General features: G+C 40.3%; 1 protein-coding gene across 2 annotated transcripts; it reads right to left on the minus strand.

Moving 5' to 3' along the window:
• Positions 1-1,678: 1,678 nt before the first annotated feature.
• Positions 1,679-19,973, minus strand: LOC132261556 (zwei Ig domain protein zig-8-like). 2 transcript variants are annotated; one of them, XM_059760415.1, is made up of 8 exons: positions 19,232-19,973; positions 10,750-10,970; positions 7,314-7,430; positions 7,050-7,143; positions 4,457-4,524; positions 4,322-4,381; positions 3,831-3,999; positions 1,679-2,840 (listed from the first exon to the last, which is right to left on the minus strand). In XM_059760415.1, exons 1-8 carry the CDS (start codon positions 19,320-19,322, stop codon positions 2,740-2,742), a joined length of 921 nt encoding a protein of 306 aa, XP_059616398.1. In that variant the 5' UTR covers positions 19,323-19,973; the 3' UTR covers positions 1,679-2,739. The 2 variants fall into 2 exon arrangements, with proteins under 2 accessions (XP_059616398.1, XP_059616397.1); XM_059760414.1 differs by having other exon boundaries at positions 10,750-10,973.
• Positions 19,974-20,611: the final 638 nt, after the last annotated feature.

Raw genomic sequence — 20,611 nt, forward strand, 5'->3', positions numbered from 1 at the left:
ATTTGGGAGAGATTTTTTGGTCATTGAAGCATAAATTTCCATAATTTTTCAATCTTCAAATAAATTCATACATTTGTGCGTTTTTTTCGTGACACAAAGTGCAGATATATCATCGTCAGATATCACACTATGGCGCCCCAGAGTGGGGAATGGTTTTTGTGTTTGTAGATAACAACACTATAGGATTTTCCACTGTGCAGCTTTTTGCGCGATTCGAAAAGCTTTCATCTCTGCATATCATACTCAATCTTTGTGCTGAAATTCCACCTTTTCCTTCAATACGCCATGCAGCTTTTGATACGAAAGAACCCTTTCAACTCTCTTCAACTCATTTTGGACTCTGCTTTTCGCGAGTGTAATTATCAGCCATAAATAAAAGTAATGAGATACTACGTAAATTTTGCAGTTTTTGACATGTTGATTAATGGTCAGTGTGTTACTCATTCGTGCAAACGAACTTTTTTCCCACTTCGCTCCATTCAATTCCTCTGCATTGGAATGAAAGCTCTCACTCTGCTTTTACACGGGCGAGAGAGGCGTCACTCCAACCAAACTGCCCATATTCCAGAACACCCCAAAAAGCATCTACATAATACATAGTCAACATATGTAGTTACATTGTGGGGAAATGTATATGAAATTTTAATTTAAACTTTCACCCGGAGTGAACAAGTGCAGCTAAATGCTGAAAACTCGTCCATTTGGCATTATGTATATAATAGCAAAAGGGGTGAATTATTTGAGAAGGAAAAAGGTTAATGTTGCGTGGTCAAATTCTTAATAGACTTTTGGATATTGCGAGAGCGAGTTTGGGGTAACTTTATGATAAATTGCAAAAAATTCAACCCCGAGAACTCCCGCCTGGGCCAAATTAGATTCACATACCCACTTCACCAGCACCATGCATTACCGACTGTGGGTGAGGCAAATAAAAATACCTGATGAAAAAATTAAATTATTTCGTATAAAAATCCACCCTCCGAACGCGGTTCTTCGGCACAGTTCGCCCGTGAAGACAAAGCTGTGAGGAAAAGTGAGTGGTGTTGTGAGAAAATGATGAAAAAGCTTCGTCTGTTGAAGTCAATTATTTTAAATTTAATTATATTGTGTGTTGAGATAAAATATTCTCTCCACTTTTTTTGTCCATGCTTGACGCTCTCTCGTTCGCTCTATGTGCAAAGGCTAGAAAAAAGCTGGGAAACAGCACATTTTAAATGCAATTCAGGAGGAAAAAAGGAGCGGAAAGTCGACAAAAAGGGACATATAAAAACACAATTAATTCTCTTTGTGCAGATTTAAAACAATAAATAAATAAAAATACACACAATGAATATAGAGAACAATGAGCAACATTATAAACAGTTGGGCAGGAAAAGTTTTGAGAGATGCCACACGGATTGACACTGGGAGAAAATATTCCCCGGGGATAAATGGGAATTAAAAGAGAGCTTATAAAAGTGGCAAGAATTAGAGATGGTCTGTTGCTGAATTTACACTGGGTCATGGAGAAAAAAAATTAAACTTTTGCAAGCATATGAGTGAAATAAATGTTTGTTTGCTTCCTTTTTTCCTCTTCCCGTTGACAAAAATTCTTCTCAGTGCTGCAGAACAATTGGAATGCTTTTTAATTAGGGAATTTATTTCAATTTTTCTCCTAATTCCTGCTCTCGCTTCTCTAACTTTTCCCCCTCGTTCAACAGGAGGTGGAAATTGGTACACAAATGTCGTCACGCGCCGCTTCAGTGTTCGCAAAGTCCAGGGAATCAAGCATTAAACAGTCCAGGAAGTATTAAAAAGCGCGTCTTTTTCTCAGTTGAGATGTTATTTCAATAAAATGTTTATTTTGATTTTCTTTTTTTTGGAGCATTTCCTCGAGAGAAAATATTCTTCACAATCAATTTTTTGGGGTGCGGGAAGACCAGGTTTTTGGATGTGAAATGAAGAAGAAGAATGAGGAAATGGAGAAGAAGGAACTTTTCAATGGCTTGTGATTTGAGTGGAAAAATTAATTGTTCCACAGAGTTGCACACAGGTAAACAATGTAATGTAATAAGTTTACATTTTGTCCTCTTTCACTTCCAATCCGCCTGGGTAAATCCATTGGGAAAGAGCATGAAATTGAAACGCTGTGGTTTACAATTAAATTGCTGTTTGTCTCTTTGTCTGGGTGCTCTTTCTCCCTTGCTGGGTCTCTCGTAATGCCTTTTTTCTTCTCCTCGACAGTGAGGGATCAAAATTGTTTATTTATATTATTTTCATTTCTATTTGTCTAAGTCATTTTCTATATTATTTTCTCTTCTCATTTACTACACTACGGACTTTCACCATTCACAAACAGTCAAGTTGAGTCTCTGGCAAATAGAGCTTTCATTCTCCCACAACATTTTTTCTCATTTGTTTGTGGAAAAAATCTCAAATCACATTTAAATATGCATATTTTGGTATGGAGAAAAAATTCACGGATATGTTTCTCATGAAGAATCGCGTGATGTGGGAGAAAATAATAGGAAAGAACAGAAAGATGATGAAGTTGGACTTGTTGTTTTACTCAAACTCACTAATATTTATCTGCCCACTCTCTCTCTCCCGCTCGTATTTTCCACATTCCTCCCCTTCCTTTTCCCTCGCGCAGTCCTTGTGGCGCTGCACTGGGATCCCCAGCTGTCAATGTTACAAATTGAATTACAATATGTTGATTCCCGTTGTCGGCTCACTCAGCTCAGCTCAAGACACTGCCATTCATCTTGCTAGATTGATGACGAGCAGCGCCAGCAGGAGCACAGTGCAAGGATCTGCGACTTTCAGCTTGCCACCTTGTTGCATTGCAGCTGGATATTCACCTGCACGGCGAGAGGGCGAAAGGAGATGCATTGGTGGAAAAATCATGAGGTTCATCAGTAACACACCGCATTCAGACAGTTTTGCAAGGAAGGAAGTGGTATAAAAGGATTGAATATTCCAGTGGAGCACCACAAAATCGATAGGAATCGTTGGTTCCATTGAAAATTTATATAAAAGACACTCAGAGAAAAATCCCAAAGTGACGAGAAAGCGAGGGACTGAAAGAAAAAGAGGAACAATCAAAAATTGCTATCGGAAGTTGTGTCGTCAGATCTGCAATTCCTGATAATCCCCGCAAGGCACATAAATGTGGCATCGCATTTCAACAATAGCTCAATCGACTCAATCAAACTAGAATATGAGAGCCAACTGAGAATTATAGAATAAGAATTTCTCTTCATTTCACAGAAATAAAGGTAAAATTGAAATGACAAAAAAGTTGAATATTTGTTGATGTTTTCGCAGTTGCAGCTCAACAAAATACTGCATTGTTGATGCATTTTTGTGACATAAATTTGCGAATCTCCTCAGAAAGTCAGAATGTATCTTGTTGGTGAGTTTAGAGTGATACAAAGTGATTTCAAAGCTGTACAAAATTCAGAGTTCCTCCATGAATTCTTCACTCTAATACATTCCCACACATTTCCATAAGTGGATAATTTAATTTATGAAATTGTGGAGGAGAATTTATTTCCGATTATATTTCAGCGATCGCCTGGCAGGAATATATATTTTGGACTCCACATGGGCGAAGGACTAGCTGAAAGCCACTTGAATGCGAATGCTTTCTCGATTTGAACTGAGGAGTGTCTTGCGATGAGGAGCTATCTATTTCCAATCTCATGAAGGAAGTGAGCTTATGTGCAGAAAGTGGATCCATTCAAGGCGCCCCCGGGGGAAATAAGGGAAAAAGGATGCGGCAGGAGGGGGGTGAGAGCAGGAAAACTAAAGCACAATCATCCTGGGTGAGTGTTAATTGAAATATTTACCATTTAGGACATGAACAGTCACTGTGAATGGATTGGCGTTCGATGGTAGACAAGTGTATTTTCCCGAATCAGGGCTTTTGGCTCTCTGTATCAGAAGATAGGATGTGGTGATTTCACCCTTTTCCGTGATTACTGAAACACCCCCACGTGGTGAATCATAATTAATTTCCTGCAGTGAGAGAGAGAGATTGAGAATTTTCTAATTAGACGCCACTCGAGGGAGCTGTTGGGGGTAAAAGACCAGCGATGATTTTCACTGATGCTGCGGATGAAAAGGCAAAATTATTTCCTATTTGTTCACAATTAATTATATTGATTAATTAAATGCCTCTTCTCCCTGTCACGTCAAAAAGTATAAAATGAAGGGACTGTACAAATGAGCGGAGCGGGATTGAGTCACACAATGAATTTTCCATGACACTCTCACCACCGTTCGAGTGGTTACAGAATGTGTGCCCAGGAATTATTAAGAGTCAACATTCAACACTTACGACATTATTGTGAGTCCATTGCATGCCTGGCGGTGGCTCTGGCAGATGACGAACGATGCACTGCAAATTAAATTGTAAGCGCAAAGTTATTTGTCGGAAAGTGGTTAGAAATTGAGTGAACACTCTCTCTCTTACCGTCAAATTCACCGTCGACCCCTTGTTCACGTACAAATCCGGACCCCCGATTATGGTAGTGATGGGTTCTGGCGAGGAGAATTGAGAGGGAAATCTTATAAATTAATTACATTGTCTTATCGCATTGCTATTTTGCGTCTAGTGGGAAAAATCAGGCTCAAATTAAGCAATAATTGGACAACATTTGCTCCTCGATTTACACAATTTGTCGTGGCTGAGCATTCCACCCCGAAATAATTATCTCCATAGCACTTTTCTCTCCTCTCTTATCATTTTTCCACCACCTCACACAGGGATTTTTTTTCCTGGCGAAGAAAGATACTCTGGCTGGGTGTGGAGGAAAAAAGTGAGAAATTCCTCAGCCTGACATCCTCATTTGGGGCCGCACGGAGAGAGGGAGGCGGCGGTGACCCACAAAAAGGAGCCCTCCCATGTCCATCGAGGACACAGCGTTGATGGTAACACCCTAATTACTTTCCCAGCCAAAATTTATTGCCTCCGAAATCAATGTCTATTGATAACTTTGCTCATCTTCCGATGATGCTCATTTGTTTGCAAACAGAAGGGAATTATAAGTAATGTGATTATCATCGTTACACTCCTCTTTATTACCCAACTCAATAATCAATCGATTGACTTTTATTAAATTCCTCAGAATTAAGTGTGATTCTTCTTCGCAATAACACTTTTTTTTTTCACCGACATTCAACGTCTTTGTTCGAGGTAACCACAGGCGATTTGTTAGGAATTTTCAAAAGTTTCCCGTGCGGAGGCAAAGAAAAGGGAGAAAACACGAGATTATCAAGAGGATTGCAAAATTTCAGGAAATGCCTTGAGGTGGAAATTTTTCGTCATTCCCGGCATTTGTTGGCTCATCCTATTGGGAAGAAAACATGCTGGGAGATTATGTACTTAGAAGCTTAATTATTTCCCTTTTCATCCGTTGCGCGTCTTAAAGCTCTTGCTGTGACTCTCAGAAAATTTCAAAGAAGCCAATTAATTCCTATCCAATTTCGCCTATGTATTAAACAGATTCTTTGAAATCCCACTAAAAACATCAGTCGGAATATTGCTTTCCATTCATTTTCTCTTTTGGCCAAATGAGTTTTGGGCCTTTTTATACACATGTCCTCAAAATTGCAATAATACAAACAAATTGCTGGTGAAATATTTTGGATATTCATTGATATACCATAACGAATCCGGGGATTCTTTGTGAAAATTCGCGCAAAAGGGATCAACATGTTATTGAAAATATTTTCATCAACATTTAGTTGAAATATCTCCATTCTAAATATTTTACATGAATACTGCGATGAATAACTATGAAAGCTATTTTATTAAGCCGATTGGAAAATTCCCACTTTGACTTGTTTCAATGCACCAGCGCAATGCCAATAACTGAATTCAATGGCATTATGATGTCATTCGGGGGTGTTATTAGTTCTGAGAAGAACGCATAGATGACTAATTAATTGGACAAAGTGCAAAGGATCGGCCAGGAGTGTGTGAGGATCCATTCAGAGCACCATAAAAATAATTGTTCGCCATTATCGCTCCCGGGAGATATTTTTCCAAGTCATAAATAACACCCTAGCTTGATTTTATAAATAGATACTTCACTTTACTGGGCAATATTGTGAATTTTCAATTTTACAGCACACTCAAGCGCCCAACAGGGGGAAAAAGCGCTGGATGTGAAATGCAGAGAGCTCTGTGGTGTAAAGTTTATGGCACCAGCCATAAAGCAATCCTGACAAGTCGTCACTGTTCCTGTACACTTTCCCATCAATTTTGCAAACAGATCGTATTTGTCGAAGTTCAAGTGGAGGCGATAATTCTCTATGAACGCTGGAAGATTCTGGGCTAGATAGAGGAAAATCTATTAAGTCTTTTTATGTATGACAGAGAAAACGTTAAAAAAAAATTTACCATAAATATGGCTACTGAACGGCAAAACTTTCTTGCTTCCCAATACAACTTTTGACACTGTGTTGGGAAATTCTACACTCTCCTTCATTTGCACCAATGAAGAGTCGCCTCACACACTGTATTTGATACAGACAATTCTGTTTGGAAATTGCCTAAACTTGTCCCAACTTTTATAGTTCATTTGATGTGAATGTAAAAAAGGCTCGAAACAGTTGAGCGACCAGAGAGAGAGAGAAGCACATTTGAAATCTCTGAGGCAATCGGTGGAAATTTATGAACTCGAAAAGTTCACCCTGTGGAAAGGCCTTCCCATCCCTTATAGATAATTCATGTGACAATTCAAATGACTAATCACCCGAAATTCTGTAACTTTTTGCGTCAGCAACAATTGGTGCAAAATCACTGGGGAGAAGAGCTTTTTTTCTGCCGAGGTCTGTCAGTGGGATTTATGTGAATTGTGGGTGGGGGAGGGAAATGTATTCGGATGGTCTGGTGAAAATTACACTGATGAAAATTTCAACTCGGGTTGATTTTCGGTGTTTTTATTCGGGGAGTGAGTGGAGGGACTTAAACTTTGGCCTCCGGCCCAACATTAACTGAAGAGGCGAAAACTAGCATGGGAAGATGTAATGCAGAGGGAAAGTTTGATTAAAGCACTCACCAACAATGGACAGATACATGGAGTGACCGATGGGCGGTGTGGTGGAAACTTGGCACTCGTACACTCCCGAGTCTCTCTTTTGCGGATACCTAATCTGTGGGACGATACATCATGTTAAGCATAGATAGGAGAGCCATTAATGTGCATATAGAGATATCTATTTATTAAAATATCATTATCGATCCGATCCGCTCAAATCACCAACAGTTGACGGAGATAGTTGGGGACAGTAATGAGATTTTAAGCACCGCAGCACACACATACCTGAAGTGTCCAGTCTTCAGTCTGTGGGTTGTGAACACTCTGGAATCTCAGGTCTGACGTGTACGTAAATCTTCCTGTTGTGAGCAAATGTATATCTCGATGTCGAATCCAGGAAACCTACAATAGCGCCACACATGCATCAAATGTCTCCATCATGCAAATGTCTCTATTGAGGATTTAACACAAATAATCCCACATCGTAAATTCTATTAGGACTACACACCCTCTGGCCACACATCCCACACAGTGGCCGAGGTGGAAAACAAGGAAAAATGACTGTGCCGAGAATGAGGAGTAGACATTTCGTGCAAAAGTAATTTTCATACTTCCAACATTTTCGCAATGGTAGTTTGAAGCCTCTGCCCGGAAGGAGCTTTTTATTGCCCCCGGAAATGTCTCTATCTCGCATTTCACGTTCGCCCATCTATCCCTCACCCCTTGCGGCCCCTCGCCAGGCATAAACTACCCTGGGTGTATGAAAAAACCAACAATAAATTCCTTGCCTCCCATGCGCCATAAAATTATTATACGTGCATTTCTATGTGAGGAGATCTCATCAAAGTTTTGCGCTATTGCTCCATACACAGGAAAAGGAGCACCCCCTTGAAGTGTGGAAGAGATGCGAATCGAAATAAACAGTAGAGAGATAAATTCCCAGACTCAATCTGTGTCTATATAAATTTTATGAATTAGTGGAGGAATTAAATTCGCACCGAAACGGATTTATTGATTTTGCCCACATCACTATGGCCCCAAGTTAGCACTGTAAATTTTTCCTCACACTTCCCACCCACCCCGAAAACCACCAATAACAAGAGCTTTCTCATTCTGCAATTTCACCAGGAAATGTTCCTGGCACCAACCATTACGCTCAGGTACAATGCAACTTCCCACATTACTATTCCATTTGGTGACAGCTTACCATCGTAAATGAGCCAATTTTCTGCAAATGGACGCATTCTCCCTTTGATTTCGTAAGTCATATCGATGCTTTTTGGCAAATGGGCCAATGCACTCTGGAAGTCTATGTCTACAACTAAATTTACACTAAAATTGCCACTACTCACTGAGGCATTTGCATGCAATTGACATAGAAAAGATGGTCTCACTGAATTGGCAAATCTCAAGTCATTTGCAGCTGTTTTTAAGCATGTGATATTTTTATGATCTTCAAAGTGCTTCCTAATATCAAGTGTGCACTTGTTATGGAATTCACTCGTAAGCCTCAATATTTCTTATCTCAATGAAAAATCAAATAAAAGGGGTGTTACTGACAGAGTACATTATATTCGCTTTTTATGGGAACTTTATTGGGCTGTATTTACAAACTCTGATTTATTACTGAGATACTCAAATCAGGAAATTTACGCCTGACTCACAATGAAAACTCATTGGGTGAGTTAAAAAAAATTTCCGCACTTCACAATGCCTTTGAGTAAATAGGGGAAAAAAATTAATTTGATCAAATGAGTGAATAACGAGTGAAGCATCCCAAAGGCTACATGAATAAACATCAATTAGCAATTTAATTATGAAAATTTCCACGCTTATCAAAATAATGTGAACATATTGTGAGAATAGTACAAGAGTTTTTCTCACTGAATTTCACACCATAAAAACAACAATGCGATCTGATGAGTGACGTCACTTAATATGCTCTTCTCCAATGGACACGATTTCAGAATGGCCGGAAAAAGTCTCTGATTGAATTCTTAATTGAATGACGACGTCTTCTATCGCAATTATTCTGCAGCACAGTGACAAGATGATTCACCATTATAAAAAAAAACCCCTATTAAAAGAACGTTTTCAGCATGAATGGCGCATCAGAGCTCTCAATGGGAATATCTCGGACTTGTGAAGCTTTCAAATCAAAAGTTATAGACATTAATAGATGAGAGGGAGAGTGGCTGAAAATGCTATTCGTGAGAATTGCTTGCCAAATTTGTTCAGCACCTGGAAATATCGCTCCTGCCACACCCCCGCGGGAGCTTTTACAGAGGCACGAAAAATGCAGGTAATTTCATTTTACGATCGTGATAAATAAATATTTCTCTGTGCGCAGTTCTGCGTCTGTATCGCTAAATATTGTGAATTTTTCTCCCGCGGCTTAGGCGCAAAGTGTGGAGGTGGAGAATTGTATAACACGAGATTCTATGCCTTGATTATGAATGATGATTTTTCTCATTATTCCTATTAAGATATTTTTGCGTAAAGCGCATCAGTATCAATTATAGCGCGCGGGGGGAGAAAATTTGTGGGGTGCTGAAATAATTTGCTCTAATGATAATCCTCCATCATGTATGAAAAGTCATCGATTATTGTTTTCCACCCAATTTTGCCAACATCCCCCTCGAGATCCGCCCAATTTTCCAACCAACATATCACTTTTCTCGCCCTCGAGTGAAATCCATGCAAAAAAGGTGTCGAAGAGATACAACTTCAGGCGCTCTCGGGGTTTTTTTTTTCGAAGGAAAACAGACACGCGGGGAAAAGTCTATAAAATTGGTGTTAAAATTCGCTACATTAAATAATTTCTGGTTGTGCTTGTACCGTCAATTGCTTTAGTGGAAAATTTATTGGGGTTTATCGAGTGCGATGCCGCGTGTTTTCTTCACTTTTCCGCCACCCACACCACTGATCAGTGGCGGTTGTGTGGATACACACCCCCTGAGAACAGACAGTTGATGCAAAAATCAATTTTCAATTTCCCAAGACCACTCGCACACGGCGAAAAGAGATGAGAAAAAGAAGAGCATGCTTACATATCTCCTTTACACCTCCACAGCTTGTGAAGTGTATTGCAAACAGTTAATCAACATAAGAGATTTTCTTATTTACAGAAACTGCTCAAGTATAGATTGTGCTTCAATGGGGATGCTGCTTCGAGCACCTTTTCATCATAAACTTTCTCTCCCAGCATCTGGGCATCAAACCCGTGATGGAGCTGCACGCCAAGGCGGCCGAGTCCCAATCTTCAAATTGAAATTTATCTGCCAAACTTTCCTTTTTAGTTACGCGTGCAGGAAAGTGTGTGTGTGTTTTCCGTGAATTTATGATACACACCTCTTCCTTGCCATTCGACCGACGACTCTTGGCTGCGACTGTGGAAAGAGTTGGCTCACCAAGTGCTTAATATTCACGGTGAGAATTTCATTAATTCGAGTGATTTATTGGCCGAGTGGATGCGGAAGGGGAGAAGGAAATCAAGAGGCCTCTTGGCATCTCCTTGGATATGGAAATTGCACGAGACGCGCCCGTTTAGGGGCCACTCGAGACTCATCGGCCGTCGAGAGCCCCCGCGACCCACACCTCCCAATCTCCGTCAAATTCCTCCTCCGCAAGATATCGCCGCTTTTCCGCCACTTTCCCACCTCCCCGTGAATTTATATTCATTGTGAGGCACACAAGGAGAGAGTGAATGATTGATTTATACCGTTTTGTTGCCCAAATTGTGTACACGACAATTGAGTTGGGCGGTTTTTCCCACGAGGGCTGTAACATTTTTGGATGCTGAAACATCAAAATATGGTCCATGTCTATCATGATGTGGCACACTCAATTCCGTTGCAGCCTCCATCACTGAATCATAAAAATTATCAATTTGATGCAGACTGACATCCTTCTCCTCCGCTGTGTCGAATGTGTCTGTCGTTGCTGCTGCACAGGATGCGGAGTGTAGCATAAAAAAGAGATGGGAGAACAAAAAGGGGGGAGAAAAATCGTTATCATGTCAAACATGGAGTTCAAAGGTGACGAGGGATAGCTTTCCATACAAAGAAACATTTTTCACGATTGAATTTTTGCTGGCAATAATTAATTTCAATTTTCCACTCTACGCTCTCCGGGGGATGAATTGACATGGATTTGTGCCCACAGTCAGAGTTGTGTTTTTTTTTCTTGTATACTTTTTGTCCAACAAAGTAAAGGTAGGAAAAAAGCTCCATTACAGAATTCATTCCTAATGGTAAAATCATATATCTGTCACTCAGTCCCCTCATTATACACGCATTTTGCTCTGAGGGATTTTCAATAAATGGGAGATTCATAAATTGAGAGGATCAATAGATTCAGTCAGCACATATTCATATTTCTCAGCCATTCTCTTCACGGCTTCATTGAATGGGTCTCAAGGACAAGAGCACGGAGTGAGGCTGAAAAGGGAAAAGCTCCAGTGCATATTGTGGAGAATATATCTTTCCCATTTTCCACTGATTTATTGCACATTTCGCTCCTCGTGTAAATTTTATTGCACCATTCTCTCAAGGGAACATCAATTTCTATAGAGCGTGAGTTCATGTTTGTTTCACTCTCTGGAAAATTACATTTCGAAATAAAATTAAATACCCACTTCCCCTCCACGATAATGTGCGATATAATTAAATTGCACTCGATGCCAAATGACGCAGCTGTTGTTGAGAAAAAAAAATGAATGAGAGAATCACAGACAGAGAACAACTTTTAACCCAAAAAGTTTCCTCCAAACCACAATTGCAGTCACTTTCTTTAATGTCCCTGCGGGACAGTTGGGAAAGAATTCCTCTCTCTCTCTCTCTCACTCACTCGAGTGTGCGGCATTTAAAAAGACATAACATCATATACAATATTAATATTTATCAGATAGAACCGCAATTATTCCAAGGGATTGGCGCTATAGGATTTGGGCGGGACGGTTTCACCAGGCGCCTCCACTGACACACCACATTTCTATGCAAATTTTATTCATTATCAAATCCTATGCAAAATAAACTGCTATCCCAGAGATTTCCCTTATACAATTTGAATTCAGACGCTTGGCTGTCCCCATGAAAGGAAAATATTTGTCAAATCATTGGACAATTGGAAAATTTTTCCGCTCACTTCTTTCGTACATTTTCCATGTATCCTGAGTAGCTTTGCATGGGAAAATTATAGTCCTTTTAGCCTTTGGGTATTGAAATGCTGCAGAGAAAGTCTAAAGTATTCAGCTTCAATTTGTCAAGAGAAACAAGATTATGTGCTGAAAAAATATTTCAAAGGGATTCAATATCACTTTCTATAAGAAAAAGTTTTATCAGGGAAAAGGAAAACGAATGATAAACATTGATTCGAATCTCTTCCCGAACTTCCAAGTGTACTATATTTTAATAATACTGAGTGTAGAGAGAGAGAGAGAGAGAGAGAGACTTTCCCTTTTCGATATTTTTATTTCAAACTTGCTGTTGGAATATTGTGTAAGGATGAAACTGATTTGAATATAATTTTAATCTGACGCGTGTTTCTCTTATCCCAGCTTGAATTTATACAGTGTAGAAGTATTTAGAAACTTTATAAATTTAGCATAATATTGAAATAACAATGAAAGCAGGTGCATTGTATGGTGTTTTGTGTACAATATTACCTTCATGGGATTAGTTTACATTACAACTTTCCGGCAGTTCGGCTGCTCATTATTCATTTTCAATCAACACCCGCTCGTATTACTGTATTGATAACTCGGAAGGAGACTGTATATTGTCAAGGGTTTTCGGTTTCAAAAGGACACTGCACCGCCGTGTGTTGCTTTCTCAGCAAATGAACTCCCAGAATTGTGTCACTTTAGCCAGAGTTTGGGTTGAAAACTCAGCAGCAAAACCAGCATTCCTGTCAATTTATTGCGGCAAATGCGACAAATTCCGATACATACAGAGTTAATAAAACATTGATTTCGCTCTTGCTCCCCTTACTTGAACACTTTTCCTCGTGGGGAGGAAAATGGAATCACGCTGTGTTGTGTTGAAACAGGGTTTGGTATAATTTTTGGCACATCCCCCAACTGAATTCGTGGACTTTATTTCGGTGGAAAATGAAAGGGAGAGTGCGGACAAAATTGGCCATCCTTCAAATAAGACATAACTTATTTATAATCTCCACCCTTCATCGAAAGTATGTGCGAAAAATGGGACGCGATGGCGAGAAAGCAAGGGAATCACATTTTAAAATTAATATTATGGGAAAATACACTCAAGGAGCATTATTTTTTAATTCACAGATTAAATATTAAAGTTGACTTTTTCATCTGCCTGAGCGGCGCGTCCTCGTTTTAGCAAGTGGCATAAATAACTCTTGTGCTATATGAGAGTGTTGGTAATAAGTTATGAAATGGAGTGACAGAGGTATAAATGGAACAATGTCCTTCCTTGTCGTAATTCAAATCCAACATATACACAAGTGGAGCATCCCCAGTTGAATAGAGTGTCAAGGAATGGGTTGAAGGAAGGTGATATTTGAGCTTTTTCACCCGCTCTCGAGCTTGTCTGCTGCTTCTCCTCCCGAAAAAAAACCCTGCGGGACAATGTATGGCTGCTTGTAACGAGAGACTCATATGGTGGAGGGCAGAGGAAGAATTATTTGCAAAAACGGGGTGTTTGAATGGGAGAGCTTTTCATTGAGAAAAGGAAATACAAGAGGGGGAGAAAGAATGCCAGGAAATTTAAGAAATATTTCATTTCACTCCTAGCGCGCGCCATGAAACAATCAAGATCCATTAATATATCTTAAATTTGGCATTTTAGAAATTCCACACTTGTGTGTGACAAATGGAAGCTTTTGAAATGAATTTGGCGCGTGTTCTAAATTAAACCCTGGTTTTGTCATGTTCAGCAGACTACGACGTTCATTAACCTTTTCGGGGTGAGTAAAGTCTTATGAGTGTACTTACAGTGTAATACAATGTGAAAAGCTGTGGTGGGCAAAATTGTGCTGGAAACATTAACAATATGCTACGTTTCGTTGAAAAGTCTGTGGTCTAATTGGGTAAAATTTAGTACGGGTATCTCTGAGCAAGGGGTTGAATAATCTTGTAATTTGGCAAATGGAGAAAAATGGTCAGATTGGTTGTTTATCTCAGGCTGAATGGCCCTGGCGAATGCCATTTTGTCGAGATAAAAATCTATAAATTCTCTCTCGGGCTCAACTGTGTCGCATTTTGTCCCACCCTCAGCACAAGTGCTAAAGATAAACAAATCTCTTATCTCACTTTGTCATACAATGGTTGAATTTTGGAGTAAAAATTTTTCGTGAATCATCCTCCGGGTTGTAATGGGGGGGAGGGCAAATGTGCGAGGAAGAGGGGATGAGCTAGAAAACATTTTAGAAATATTAGATATTCTTGCAAATTGCTTCACATGATCTCGAATCACTTTCTTCACTGTGTGTGTCCTCCTTTTCCACACACATTGTCATTGCTTAGAGGAGAAAGCGGGAGGGATAAAGACACCCCCTCGCATAGAAAAGAACGAGAGAGAGTGAGAGAGAGAGAGTCTGTGAAAGGAGATGAAAATGCGATGTTGATTTTGCTTCTTTTGCCACACTCTCTTTCCCCATTTTAGAAAGATATATTTCCAACAATAGATAATGGTATCAAAAGAAATGCTATTTGCAAAAGTCTTTCTGAATGAGTGAACTTCTCTCGAAAATTTTCACAGAATATAAAAAGGATCTCCTTTTCACCACCTAACATATTCAATTGAGGCACACTTTGGGAGATTCTGCTGAGAAAGGAGAGTGTACTTTTCGAGAGCGCGTACTCAAGTCAATTTTCTTTCACTCTCTATTCATGAATTTCATTCCTTTCTGACACTTTGGACGCTGCGGCTTGAGGGAAAACAAGGGCAGTTGGGAAATTTAGGTGAAATGGTCTGCAAACTTTCTACATACAATCCAAATAAATATGTATGCGTTCATACATCACTGTTCTTCTAAGTAATGAATTGAAAGGTCGAAGGATTGTCACATTTTTACTGCAGAACGGTTCTCTTGTACTTGAATGGCAGCGTTGCTGGGAAAGAAATGTTTTTCCGAACATCCGAATGAAGGTTACGAGTGCAGTGGTGAAAGAATTGCCAACCCTCTTGACCTCCACAATCAGCGCGTATATAAAATATATGTGAAAATGGGATGCTTTTGTTGGCTTTAAAGCTATCGTAAAAACCATAATTTTGCCTCGCTAATTCAAAAATCAATACACAAGAGAGTGTGGTTGTTGTGAGCGTGTATACTTTTTGGCTGGGTATCCTTAAAATGCTTCTAAGGATTTATGTCAAATTTAATTGCTCCATTTCTTGCAAATTCGAAACTTTTCCACAATGGCTTTAGTCAGTGAAAAGAAGTTTCTTGGTCACCAGAATTTGCTCTACTTTCCCCTATAGCGTTCGTATTTGTATAGAGTCTGAAGGGAAAAAAGTGGCGAGAGTTAGATTTAAATGCTGAGAATGGTGCATGCGGGAGCACGTGAAATTTGTTGCCCTCGGCAGGTGGTGAGATAGTGCAAGAAAGTTAAAGTGTTTGTGCGGTTTTTGCGCTTCACTAAATCCTCTCTTTCGCTCCCGCTACATAATTCTGATAACTTTATTTGCGAATGCAAATTAAATTTGTGAAAATCATGCACATGTTCTCGCATTTGGAACTAGAACTGCCTGCCAGTGGGGGTGGTTGTGCCGGCGGGGGAAAAAAGGTATAGTGCCAAGAGGGCTGGGAGGGTGAAAAACAGCATGTGATTTATAATTGTATGAAATTATAAGCAAATTGTTTCTTGACTTCTCATTTTTCTGCACCTCGTTTACATTTTTTGCGTACACTCGTCGTGTGTGTGCGCCCTGTGCGAGACAGATTGGGGTGAAGAGGAATGCTTAGCCGGGAAGGTTATGTAAGGAATCACAGGGGTTGAGGGTATTTTCATTTATTGCGAAACCCATGGTGTTTTGCGCCTTTCTCTCCCTTTTCACATGTGTGTGTAGGTTGCCTTTGCTCCCATCCGACATGCCAGCCAAGGGAACTTTCGCCTCTTTCATATACTCACAACACAGGCAGAACTTTTGTTAAACTCTTTTACAATATCACACAATAAAGTAAGGAAAAATATGAACTTTTGAGTAACAATAATAAATTTGAGAAGCATTTATCCGCAATATAAATGTAAAATGCTTTTTGTATAAACTTGCTCCACCTCATCTGCACAGCCCCACGATCCCCATGGCACATACTACACATCATCCCCATCAATGACATGGCATAAATGAAGAAGTGTACGCATTATGCATGGCGAGAAGGAGGGTCTCTTTCGAGGGGATTGTTATATTTTCCTTTCTGCCACGGCATTCTGCACAATAATATGATATTGAAAAGGAACTTCCCCGCGACCGCCCCACAGTGAAAAATGAGTGTGGAAAATTCATGAAAGTCCCATGATTTTTTGCTCCATTCACCCCAGCATCCCCGGGATGTGACTCCGTACGCATTTCATTATTGTTTCTACACTTTTTGCGTACACATTATGTGGATGTATGTAAATTAGCAATGAATTCACCATTCTTTGCCATAGTCGGGCGTCAGGGTGGAAATTGACCCCATTTGGCGCGGATTGAAATGCTGGCGAGCGCCGTGGGAAGCGCCCAGGATATACAGATTATATCAGAATCGATCTGGAGAGTTTTCATTTTGAGCCTCAAAAATTTCATCACCGCCAATTCCCCTGAGGCTCCTCGGCAATAACATAAACAGCCATTCTCGTGCCTGATATGCCGTGTGGCGGCATTTTCCCGAGGAAAGAGCAATTTCACGGTGACAAGTATTAAAATATCACAATATACTCGCAACATTTCACCCAGTGACATACCGAATAATCCGTGTATTTCCGACCGGAATTTTCAAATCCGTTCACTTTCCAATCAATTACTTACATTGTATTTTGGACTCTAATGCAGCATCAAAAAGCAGCATAAATTGATTACAACGATGGTCTATGATTACCCATAATACGATCAATTATTTGCTGTGGTAAATACATTTTGCGGTGTCTATTTCTATTATTCACAATTCTAATTACAAAAATATATATATATCATTGAAATTGAATTTCTGCATTCACAATATTTCTGCCATTCTGCCTTGCGAACTGCAAAGTTTTCCCGAGTTTAATGGCTGTAGTTTGCTGAAAACATTATCACACCAGTATTCAACGTGAAAATAATACTAATGCAAATGTTTTGCAATACAAATAAGATCAGTGATTAAAGTAGTTAAACTATATAAAGTTGTTTAGTAGATTTCATAGCAATTTGCTAGTAGATTTGGCCGAATTACTTACACTGCTTAATGTCCAGTGTTTGCTTGTGGGTGCAGTGGAGTGACTATAAATTCCGTCATTAGACTTTCAAATGCAGCCAGACACATATTGCAGTCTCCAATTCACAGCAACTCGTGTCTCAGTGCGTTGAGGGTGGAAAAATGTTCGAATTTCTTCGCAAATATGCAAACCTTCACACTTTCTGCACGGTGGGTTTGGTTGCAAAACTTGTGCGCGTCATGAGATATATATCGCGAAAGCAGAGTGTTTCTTCCAGAGTTTGCTTTTGTGACATGTTCCACCCAAAGTGAAAAGTTGACTCCATCCCCCCCTTGGACTTGTTTTGGGGAAAATCCACAGAACAGAAACAGGCAAGTTATTGAAAGTATTTTTAATGCATTGAGAGAGAGAGAGAAAAGATTTTCGGTTGTTTCTTGCCAAGTTACTGGAGCGCGAAGATTGTTCAACAGCGAATCTCTATTTGCTGAATTTACTTAAACTCCCACTTCATTTTTTGCTCAATGTTTCACTGGCGGAGATGGAAGAAGAAGAAAAAAATCACTTTAGCTTACTCGAGAGGAAGAATTCTTTGGCAAAAGTTGGAGAAATTACGAGTAATCGAATATGATTTTCTCAAGAGTAATTCGCCAAAGTGTCAGAAAAATGAGTTTGAAGTGTTTTAAAAGGTGTTCCATAGCGAAAAGTCAACATTTACAGCATATTCAGAGTTTTCTCCTACATTGTGAAACATTTTTTTCTTGTTCGCACAGGGATAAAGCGAGGTGTTAATTTGCAATGGCACTCTTTGAAGTGGCATATGCTATTACTTTGCACATAGTTTCATGACGAGGCAGTTCACTTCTCGGGAATTTCCCAAGTTTTCGCAAATATGCTGGGAAGTTAGATGAAAATTGACCGCTGCAAACTATTAAGTGGAGTGGTATTTGCCGACCTACGGCATCCGCCATGCCATTAGAGTTGCGGCTAAATGAAGAGGCCTTTTAAGGAGATCAAGTGTTGTGGGCGCACTTTCGCTATTCTATCCATTTGTCACAACTCCGTGAACTATCACTCTTCTCTTTTCAATTTGGCTACAGTGGCGATAAATCAGTGATTTTTCCGGGACTTTTATTCTGCGACCGTCTCGCAAGCTTCTCTTGGATGGCATTGCATACAAATCATTGGCACAGACAATCTCTGCATGGGATTCCCAGCACAACTGTCAATGCAAAGATAAGGGTTGGTTATTTACAAACACTTTCTGATTTATAGTACGTGGCCATAATACAGTGGATTGCCTCGCGTGCACGAAGCAATATTGGCAATTTTTGATTGCACCGCCGTAAAATGGTAATTCCGTATGAGGTTTTGATGCTATCTGGCTGGGATTGGATTACTTTTCAATCCTCCGGGTGGGATTTGACAGGTGTCAGAAGTAAGAATAGCGATCCCTTTGAAGCGCATTCTGGAGATAAACGGATTGACTTGGAGTACAAATTTAACAGTAATCTTGCGTCTTGGCGAAATTTATGGAGCCTCGAGACTGGATAAGTGGCACAGAATGAATGGCGCGAAGGGTGAAAGTGGGTGCTGAGTGTAGACAAGTGAAAATTTACCATGTAAATTGTAGAAAATCCACCCCATGCTTGGAGGAGTCCCATTGAAATGTATGTATATAGCCGTGAGTGTCTCTATTTTTTCGTCGTTATTAAATTTACTCCGTGGAGCCCAGGCGGAGAGCGAGTGGAAGAGAAATTAATTATCCAATCCAGCAGCATCGCAACAGAGTGGATGTATTGAAGAAAATGGTTGTGAGCCGGAGATTTATACGTACTTTTGTGTATGGCACAGAGTAGCATCGTCACAAGAATGTACCCTTGAGTCCGGCTCGTTGTTGTCTCCATATTTTCTGTGAAGCGGAGCATATTCTCAGTATCAACCCCATCCACACCTTCACTCACACACGGGATTACACTCTTTGCTTGTGATTTACTCTCCTGTCGCAGAGGCACAAGACTTTCAGCACTGAATTAATTCAATTACACTTAAACACTGTGTAAAATTCAGCGTGTGTTTTTTTTCTCCCTCCGACACTACATCCTTTCCCAACTTGTGCTTAGGATCCACCACCACTTCCCTGAGCGGATAAAACACACTCCTTTTTTCCCTGTTAGCTTCTGGGGATTTCACAGGAGGGATTTTCCCAGGATTTCCACTCACTTTTCACCTCCTTGAGTTTCATCCACTATTGAATATTCGCCGACGGGTTGGGGTGGGTGGCAAAAAAATCGGGGGGATGCTGAGGAATTTTCCAAATAAATTCTCTGGCAAGATGCCACACAAAATCCGTGTCTATTTCACTTGTGAGCGCCTCGGCGGGCGGGGGGCGGGCCTGAGGAAATGGGGAGACAAGAGGAATATTTTCACTTTTCACTCTGGTGACACACACATGAAGCTGACTCGGGAAAGTGACGAAGATCCATCCAATTTATTGACATTCCTCCTGCACATCTCAGTTCTATTGACGCGCGTCAGCCGCGTGAGTGCCCACAGACTTCTGGTTGTTCCCCACACGAGTGTACATTTGGTACTGAGCTGAGGCACACAATTGGGGACGGACGGCTTGGGCTGGGGAAGCGTCATGGGCGTTTGACGCAAACGCAGACTTTCCCCAGCGGAATGGTGGGTGCCAGATCGACAGGAGATGCGATGTCACGAGCGCTGTGAGGCTCCAGAAGAGGACATTCTTGGCGGTTTTTCCCAGAATTTCCCGCAGCATTCGCACAAAATTGCTCCAAATGAATTTTCCCCCGGGGAGACTAACTCCAATCCAGCCTTTTTCCCGCCAAAATTCCCCACCCCGACATTTGTCCCATCGCGCGAAAATCCCCACAGTCTATTTTCCATGCAAATGCACTGGCAAAGAGAGGAGCGAACGTGAGTTTTCCTAAACAAATTGCCTGTCGCGTGAGAGTCATGTTAGTGCGACGTGTGCAGGCTAAATATAATATATATTGACAAGTGATTATGTTATTTCCACACATCAATCAGACACTTTGTCACATAATTTAATGAAAGTCACCAAAACTCGCTCAGCTCCCACAGCCCTCAATTCAAAATTGCCATTCAATGGAAAATTGCTCGTGGAATTGAAAAGCAACATTTGGTTGATTGTACATGAAACCACATGTGGAAAACGTTGAAATCACTTTCG

This window comes from Phlebotomus argentipes, unplaced genomic scaffold, assembly GCF_947086385.1.
Source record: "Phlebotomus argentipes unplaced genomic scaffold, Phlebotomus argentipes genome assembly contig_15, whole genome shotgun sequence".
NCBI lineage: Eukaryota > Metazoa > Arthropoda > Insecta > Diptera > Psychodidae > Phlebotomus > Phlebotomus argentipes.

Coding starts and splice junctions, on each gene's coding strand:
- LOC132261556 (XM_059760414.1), bottom strand. CDS start 19,322: ATGCTCCGCTTCACAGAAAATATGGAGACAACAACGAGCCGGACTCAA. Junction 4,000..4,321: donor AATGGACTCACAATAATGTC/GTAAGTGTTGAA, acceptor CTCTCACTGCAG/GAAATTAATTATGATTCACC. Junction 2,841..3,830: donor GACTGTTCATGTCCTAAATG/GTAAATATTTCA, acceptor CTCGCCGTGCAG/GTGAATATCCAGCTGCAATG.